The sequence below is a fragment of the Gymnoscopelus microlampas genome (genome assembly GCF_963454915.1).
Source record: "Gymnoscopelus microlampas genome assembly, chromosome: 7".
Lineage (NCBI taxonomy): Eukaryota > Metazoa > Chordata > Actinopteri > Myctophiformes > Myctophidae > Gymnoscopelus > Gymnoscopelus microlampas.
Genome location: NC_139944.1, coordinates 42,559,459 through 42,568,647, shown reverse-complemented (window position 1 = coordinate 42,568,647; position 9,189 = coordinate 42,559,459). Strand labels below are relative to the sequence as shown.

Here is a 9,189-nt window from a genome sequence, read left to right as displayed (position 1 = left end):
GTACATTTGACAGGAGGTAACCACAGGCCAATCTGTCCTTAATTCTGGTTAGATCGACTCATATTCATGACTCTGGTCCCTCTAGTCTAATGATGTCTCTAAATTAGATGTGGACCTCATGACAGGAACATAGAGGAGTATTTGGGTCCTTGGCACAGACCAAGCTATAGTGATGGCCCCTGGGTGCCCACTGGGATTTGCTGCCTTAACCAATTTCAACCTGCCACCCCTATTTTGGGCATGAACATGTTCAACAATGTTTAGACATTTTCAAATAAAGAGTTTCCAAAATCTTCCAAAATAGCTGATCTACACTCTCACGCAAATCCCTGATTTAAAAAGTTTTTGAATAGGGCTTAAGTGGTTAAAAAAAGTCTATGACAAGCTATCAGACTGCGTTGTACTATTTCATATGGCTCTGAAAGAAGATATATATATTTTTTGAACCACTTAAACCCCAGCATACGTTCTTGGGAAAACTTAAGCATAAAATAGCCACCTTGCGACGTGGTGTAAGCTTGTAGATCTACTATTTTCAGGATATTTATTGTAGAGACGAAAAGTTACTTGAGCCCTGAGGGACCCCGGTCAACCAAGTACAGTATAGGGTTTAAGTGGTTAATGTAATCAGTGAAATTCTGGGCATTTGTTGTGTGGTTGGAGGCAAGCTGTAGGATTTGCTCATAATACTTTATCATTAAATGAATTGCGATAATGAAAGTAGATGTTAATGTATATAGTCCATAGGGATTAAGTATTATCTCAATCACTCTCTCCACCACAGTCCATGTCAGCTAATCTATCTTCTATATCCGAATTGGAACAGAGAAAAAAGCAGGTCATTGGATGCTGCTATTCAGAACGGTGACACATTATTTTTAGCATTAATATGCCTGTATAATTAATTTCAGGTCAACATTTTAATGAGACAATTCTATAGCATCTGTAATGCTATGGAATTTATGCTTTGTTTATGTTTTGTCGTATGATGTATGAAATATGAAGTATGAAGTATGGGTTTCAGTAAATCTTTTTTACTTGCTTTAAGGACTCTCTTGTAACAAAACCCTTTATATTTGTAACATCACACTTCTATGTAAATTGATAAATTGCTGTCAATTACCAACAACAATCTATTTTCATAACAGATTAATGGGCCCTACCATACTGCCCTGCCAAGGTAAAGAGCAGTAACTACGAAAACAAAAATCACTGAAAAATGTGATTGAACTGGTCAGCCAAATGAGATATCGGCATATAAGTGATATTACACTAATTTTGCATCTGTTCTTGAGGTAATTGTTTATCCCCCAAAATCACAAAGGCTAATTTGACCTTTGGGATACACAAATAAGTCGGCGTGTCCAAAAACGTAGTTACTGCTCTTTACCTTGGCAGGGCAGCATAGATGATCTGTGGTGCAAGTCGTAATTGTGTTGAGGTGGGTGTATACCTAAATCCCTTGAGCTTGTGATATCACAGAGCGATGTCAGAGCGTGTGACATCATCAGTGACACCAGCATGGTTTATAACTGTCCACGTGCCAGAATAGTCTCCATATATGGGCATGTTACGCTTGTGACATGGAGATTTTTAGGCTGCTTCGCTGCCTGGCAATCTCCATATGGGCATGTTACGTTTGCGACGTCCACTGTCCACCCAACATCCTATATAGGATATAGGATGGAACAAACTCAAGGATTCACATTTTGCTGGAGTTGTTAATAGCACGCCACGCAATTCGGACATGATATATCACTAAACAGATTATTCAACTAATCAATTCGGTCTGCTTGCTTCGTTTGTTATTAAATGCTGACTTCCATCACAATATGGACAGTGAAACTCCGTATATAGGCAGTGATTCCCTGATCCACATCTTTACTTTCTTAAATGTGGAAGATCTGATCAACGTCTCCAGTGTTTGTAAGGATTGGCATGACGCTGCACAGACTCCGTGGTTATGGAGGAGGCTGTGCCTCCAGTGCTGGGCCTTCTGCGGTATCGCCGCGGTGGACAGTGAACACATGAGGGATGCGTGGAAGAGGTACTACCTGCGTCGCTCCCACATGGAGAGCAAGATGACGCAGGGCAGGTCCGGCTGTGACTACACCTGCAAAGGCCTGAGGGGTCACACGGGCGGAGTGGTTGGTTTAGTGTACCTGGAGAAGAATACGCCCACTGCTACGGAGCCCTGGAGTTTCCGGAGCACCGTCTGCAGTGCCTCTACCGATGGGACAGTGCGAGCGTGGGATGTGAAGAACGGGGTGGAGTTGTGGCGCAGTGCCGTGCAGAGTCCTCTGACAAGTATTGTCGGTGACAGGGAGCATGGACTGGTGATTACATCCGATTCCTCAGGGCTTATCAAGAGCTGGCAGGCTCAGACGGGAGTGGAAGTGGCGTCATACCCCACTGCATCTCCACACTGCACATTGCTACCATACACTGTCAAAGACAGCTGCTTTCTCTTTGTGGGCACCGCACAAGGATCACTACACACTCTAAGAGGTCCTGAGTGGTCCCAAACGTCCAGTCTAGTGGTGTGCGACTCTTTCAACGTCAACCTCCTGCTCGCTTCTCCTGACAAGAAATGGATCTTGGCAGGAACCAAAGACAATCATGATTTGAGTCCAAAGGTGATCTCTGCTGCCAGTTTGATCAATCCGTCTGCGGAGGAAGATCCTCTGAGCCAAAGTCTGCCCGTCCCAGGGTTCCACGCGGCCGTCTTTATGCCCACCCAGCCTGCTAGACTGGCCATCGTCCACAAAGGGGAGCACTGGGGCCTCACTGTGCTGGATGTCAGGATGAAGACATCCAGATACAAGTCAGAGATCCAGGTGGTGCAGCATGGGAGTTCCTCTCACCTGTTGTTGAACGAATCTGCACTCAACGTCCTTCTGGAGGCCAAGGATGACGACACACTCGTGATGGCGGATGACCAAGACCTCTGGATCTATTCTCTGAAGTCCGACACCAGCGTGAAATTCCTGGCTGCAAATGTTTCGTCCATATCTGTGGATAGCTTCCGTGTGGTGGCTGCTTGTCGGGACCTTTCTTTAAGAGTGTACTCGTGGACGAAAGACCAGGACCGAGATGAGGGGCGCCACGCCCTGAAGAGCCGATATCACTTACTGGGAGGTTCTCACACTATGTCCAGGGGCTTCAGTCATGTGGCCTGTGACTACTCCAGCATTGTGGCCGTAGCAGAAGGCAACGACGGGAAAGATGTGCTGAAAGCTTACTCTTTCACCTTCTAAAGACCAAAAGCACCTTGTGAAAACATAATGGCACTACTGACATTTGCACTGTCCACTGACTACAGTAGCTTTTTTATTCAAGGGGAACTTTGCCTATTTGTAAAGTAGAAAATAATCTGACATAACTCACAGTTTACTCTCTTGCTTTCTAGGCGCTGTAAAATCTGATTTGTATCTGACATTCACGTAGTCTCGCGTAGCCAGACAACTATACTCCACAATCTCCGAATGCTACAGTATATAGTCTGGAACTACACCTCCCGAAATGTTTTAAATTGTGGGAGGCAACAGTCTGGCCACGCAAGACTAACATTCACGCGTCTTCCTCGCAAAGAAATGTTGGGGTTCATATTCCCCTTTTAAGAATTATTTAACATATATGCTTATTGTGTATATGTGGCATTTTAGAAATGTTCACAAATAAACAAGAAATGACTAAAGTCATAATATAGCCGCCAGCGGCAGGCTTTTTTTGCCCCAATCTGCAGCACAAAATGTGAAAGTGGTCTTTAAAATGAAATGTCAGCCATTCCAATGCAACCGAAAGGACTCCACAGAGAGGTTCATCGGTTGGCTACCAATATAAAGTGTGTGTGTGTGTGTGTGTGTGTGTGTGTGTGTGTGTGTGTGTGTGTGTGTGTGTGTGTGTGTGTGGTGTGTGTGTGTGTGTGTGTGTGTGTGTGTGTGTGTGTGTGTGTGTGTGTGTGTGTGTGTGTGTGTGTGTTAACAAAAAGTGCAGTAGAACCTTTACCAGACCATACTGAAGTCTGTGGGTTTCAGATACCACACAGCCTTTATGAAAGTGAAGCTCACAACGTGTCTTTTAATTTCATGCAAGTTTGCCCTTTCCACTACTGGCTTACATGAACAAAATACCCAAATGGGTCCATTTGGTTTCATTAATGTCTTTTCTAATTCAAGTATTCAATAAAAAATGAAAAAGAGCAGATCTACAAGCACACAAGGCGGCGACGCGTTGTGAGCTTGTAGATCTGCTATTTTAATGAAGCATGAAACACGCTGATTGTAGCGTCAGTTTTGATGCTAAAAGCATCATCAATCTTGGAATGGTTTGCATCATTTTAATCACAAGGCACGTACCTTTAAAATGGTATATAGATTGACAATGTAGGTGACACACACGCAAGTGTAAATGTGTTTGTTTGGGGAAAAAACGCTTGTTTCGGCGCTTGTTTTTCATTCACACACACACACACACACACACACACACACACACACACACACACACACACACACACACACACACACACACTGTTCGGATCTTCAAACTCTTAGCCCTCCGAATAGGCTGACAGGAATCACACGTCTTTGTCACAACTCGTGTTTTGTCTTTTTGTAGTTTTATTTCTAACAAATGTCCACAGTACACAGACCACAGATGACACACAGGTCATAAACCTGGGAATATAGAAAATAAACAGCATTACCATATATTCATAGAATATATGATTCACAAATAAACAGCAAGTAATGTAGTACAGTCTATCACAGTAGAACCGAAATAGCAGAAAATGACTACATTACCCATGAGGCATTCTGAACGTACAACGCTTCCCCCTCTACCATTAAGTTACAGTGTCCAAGTTACAATACACAAAATACACCAAAATAATACTTTTCAATGGACTACTTGGGTAGCACTGATAATATTAACCACAGTGAGGTTCATAAAGTTTGTAGATGAGATGTTTACATTGTTAGTTCAGTCACGGTGACGACGTTAGCATTAACGTTAGCCGCATGCTAACGCTAAACGTCCGTTAGCTTAGCATCACGCTAACGGCTCATATTAAGTTGGTTTGGCTAATAATCATTAATCCCAACTAATGCCAACACAGTAATGGATGTAAACGTTCACAGATATGCTTTGGACATTATTATCAGGTTGCATTATGAACCAGCAGTTACACAATACAAGTAGCAGGCCATGCTAGCAGCTAACAACATACCAACTGGCTGTGTGATCCTGACGCAGGTAGAATAGGAATGAACGTCTCCACCATTGTAATATATTTTTACAAGTCACATTATTTAGACCCATTAATACTTTTACAATACTTTCAACCAATACTTTTAACTTAGTGACCTAAAAGTCTTGACACACACACACACACACACACACACACACACACACACACACACACACACACACACACACACACACACACACACACACACACACACACACACACACACAGTGTTGCCATGTGTACTAATTCTAAGCGACCTCGTGTTCTGTGAAGTTGCTTGTAAATATTGGTAGTTGCTTTTTATTTGTTATTATTTTGTTGTGAGCTTGTAGATCGGCTACTTCCAAATAGTCTATTTTAAAATAGCCGATGCATATAGGTTTAAAGTGCTCATGTAGCCTAATAGTCACTTAAATATTTGGCTTGTTTTCATTGACCTGGTTGCTTATTTCTCTCTCATAAATCTGGCAACCGTGTCTTTGTTTAGACCAGCGAAGAAGGAAATGCGGAAGTGATGTTTTTTTCCCGTGTGAAAGACAGTAATGTTGCGAAAATATAAAGACATTACAGCACCATAACATGGTTAATACATTTTATTGTGGGATGTACAATACATGAACATTACGGGTGTAATAACGCGACTTGCGTCGAGAACTAATGGAGAGCGGACATCACCGCGTTTGGCTAAAAACTGTTAGTTAGTTGCTGTTACTATTAGCCAAAATCGGCTAGCGCTGGAAGGAAGCCACTTCACATTAACACATTTATATCATATTTACATGCCGAGTTAAGCTCTGACATTTAAGTGATATGTAGCCTGATATTACCAGATTGCTATAGTGGGTTTAGAATATTGTAGACGTTTTTTTTCATTTGCTCATTGCTCATTTCAGCTCTTCTGGAAAATCAGCCAGCCCGAGAAGACTGTCTTCATGGGCAGTCAGAGGCGTGTCTAGTCCCATTAGCTTGGGAGGACGAGGCCGGCCGTTCAGAGTATGGGAACGTATCCCATTGGCTTAAACGACAGCCAATCACGCAAAAAAAGTGTTCCATACATGTCGGAAATCTGTCGGGTCAGAGTCAGAGTGAATATAGAGCCGCGCTTTCAGCTGGCGGCTAAAAACAGCCACACATATTGTCTGCTTGCTCACTAAGGAAACTGTATTTAGCAGCGTTTCATTACAAGACCTTCTTCAGGCGTTTGATATGCTGAAACGTTGCTAATGAGATAAGGTTGTCTCGCTATTGAGCAAGTAGACGGAGTAAATTAAACAACCTCACAACCATTTATGTTGTGAGGACCAGGCCCAATGTCCATTTATCAGATTCTGCTACTGTATGTGGGAACATTTTGCCCTCACAATTATAGTATTATTATAGTACTCTCTCTCTCTCACGCGCACGCACACACACACACACACGCACACACACTCCAGACTGTAGGTGTCATACTACTACAGTAGATGTTGTCTGGGTTGTGGGAGCATCTCACATGTCACCTCCATTTTTAACAGCCAATTACGGAGAGAAGAGAATGACGAACACCCAGAAAAAATAGGGCGGATGAAGCTGTGAAAGTGCTGTGTGTGTGTGTGTGTGTGTGTGTGTGTGTGTGTGTGTGTGTGTGTGTGTGTGTGTGTGTGTGTGTGTGTGTGAGAGAGAGAGAGAGAGAGAGAGAGAGAGAGAGAGAGAGAGAGAGAGAGAGAGAGAGAGAGAGAGAGAGAGAGAGAGAGAGAGAGAGAGAGAGAGAGAGAGAGAGAGAGAGAATAAAATGGTGAGAAGAGGTGAGAGAAAATATAGGTGTGTATTTAAGTGTGAATGTGCATAATATCCATGCTGTTGGGTGGAAACCATGTACGTATGTCCAAAACAGTTACTTTTCAGGAAATGTTTAATAACTTCTCAAACATGTGGTATTTGAACTTAATGTTATTTAATTTAATTACAAAGTGCATGGAGTTCCCAGCAGCACTAAACTAGACACACAAGGGAGCAGTTGCATGTTGTAAAAATTGAGTTTAATTATTGGCAAACATACTCTATCTGTCAAAACAGCCCAAAAACAATAATATGGAAAATAAATGATTTTGGAACCAATGATGGACTGATCCCTAGAGAAAACACCCACGTCATGTTTCAACAGCACTGATGAAACTTGTGTTACCTCATCACCATATGGACGTTTTTTCTCTTCTCTTCTGTTTTTGGATCATTTGGACTACAAATTTAGGGTGGGTGTGAAATTATTGTAATTGGTCCATTCGTCCGCTTCTGTTGCATTTCACTTTCCGGAAAGGCAAGGCTGTAATTCAAACTATACTAGAAAAAAGGGCCCTTCAGGTGTTTGGCCCATGTTTTGTTTTAGTGACAGAAAGCAGACCTCTCCCAGATGACCTGAGAGATCAGGATGGTTCATGATATCGCACAAGATCAGAAATGTATTTTGGCCCTAAACCATTCAAAGCTTTATAGACCAACAGTAGCAAAATCAATTCTTTGACACACAGCGAGCCAGTATAAGGATTTAAGAAATGTAGCGTTCTGAATCAACTGCAGTCGTCTGATAGATTTTTTATTGAGACCTGTAAAGACACTGTTACAGTAGTCAAGTCTATTGAAGATGAATGCATGGACACGTTTTTCTAGATCCTGCTGAGACCTGTGCTATATTTTTGAGGTGATAGTAGGCTGACAGTGTGATTGTGCACAGAAACATGCAGCTGTTTAATTTCAGGTATGAGTACATGACTACAGTAAGGTTTTTGTCTTGGCTAGAGGTTTTTAACATTACCTTTTGGAGTTGGGCGCTGACTTTTAATCTGTTTTCCATGGCTCCAAATACTAGAAAATTATGGCAAATCCAATTGTTGATTTGTTCAATGCATTTACTCAGTAAGGTTATGTACATTTGATTTGTATATTGTCTGCATATGGTAGTTTATTCTGTTGTTTTCCATAATCTGAGCTAGTGGATACTCACTGCTAAGGGAACTAAGTGTGAACTACTACAGCATACATGTTAAAACGGCTTTGGGAGGAGGTGGAGATTGAGGGTTAAAGGGATAGTTCACCCCCAAAATTATTTCCTATCGATTACTCATCCCATGGAGACTTGAATTCATTGAGATTTTTTAGTTTTGTTGCATTCCTAAGCCAATAATTTGATGACCGGCCGCGCCTCTGGTAGGAGACTCAAAGTGTCAACTTTGAGTCTCCTACCGGAGACATTAGCATCTTTCCGCCGGTCATCAAATCATTGGCATAGAAATGCGAGAAAAACTAAAATAATTCCATGAATTCAAGGCTTCATGGGGTGCGTAATTGATAGAAAATAAGTATTTTTTTGGGTGAACTATCCCTTTAAGCCCGAGTGCTAAAGTCCTAAGCTAACAATGCCTCATGGCTCTGCCACCTCCACGCAAAATAAAAACAAACTGATCAGAACCTCCTTTCACTTTTTGAACACAACTGTCGCTTTAGATGGCAGCGGGTAGCCAGGCAAAATGGCAAATGCGGGATTAACTGCGGTTTACATAAGGAGATTAGTGAGAGGATTTCTGACCACACAAGGACAATTCTGTTCAGCCTAGCGGCCATTAACTAATTGCGATGACAGACTACAGTATCTTAAGGGCTTACAGTTTGTTGCATGCAGTGGCGCGCGCAAAATTAGCAGATCTATAGAGATCTGCTGGATAGATCAGCTGGATATATTATATTCGTTGTGCGACACCAGTACACTAACTAATGCCAGCTTTACACCAAACGACTGTTCAGCCATTTCATTGTCGCAGACAATTTTCCCAACGTCGTAATAAAAAAACAAAGTTTTGCTTGAATTGCAGCATGCACCCGACATCTCGATCATTTGGTTAGTCAGAGCTGTCTTAAGTAGGCCTATAATAAGACTATTTCTCATCTTGATGGTTCCGATCAAATCA

At 42.1% G+C, this 9,189-nt stretch overlaps 1 protein-coding gene across 1 annotated transcript; it reads left to right on the top strand.

The window, feature by feature from the left end:
• Positions 1-1,832: 1,832 nt before the first annotated feature.
• LOC311048563 (F-box/WD repeat-containing protein 12-like) lies at positions 1,833-3,257 on the top strand (the record flags this gene model as incomplete). Its single annotated transcript, XM_084061826.1, has 1 exon — positions 1,833-3,257. The coding sequence occupies one exon, from the start codon at positions 1,833-1,835 to the stop codon at positions 3,255-3,257; it is 1,425 nt and encodes a 474-aa protein (XP_083917952.1).
• Positions 3,258-9,189: the final 5,932 nt, after the last annotated feature.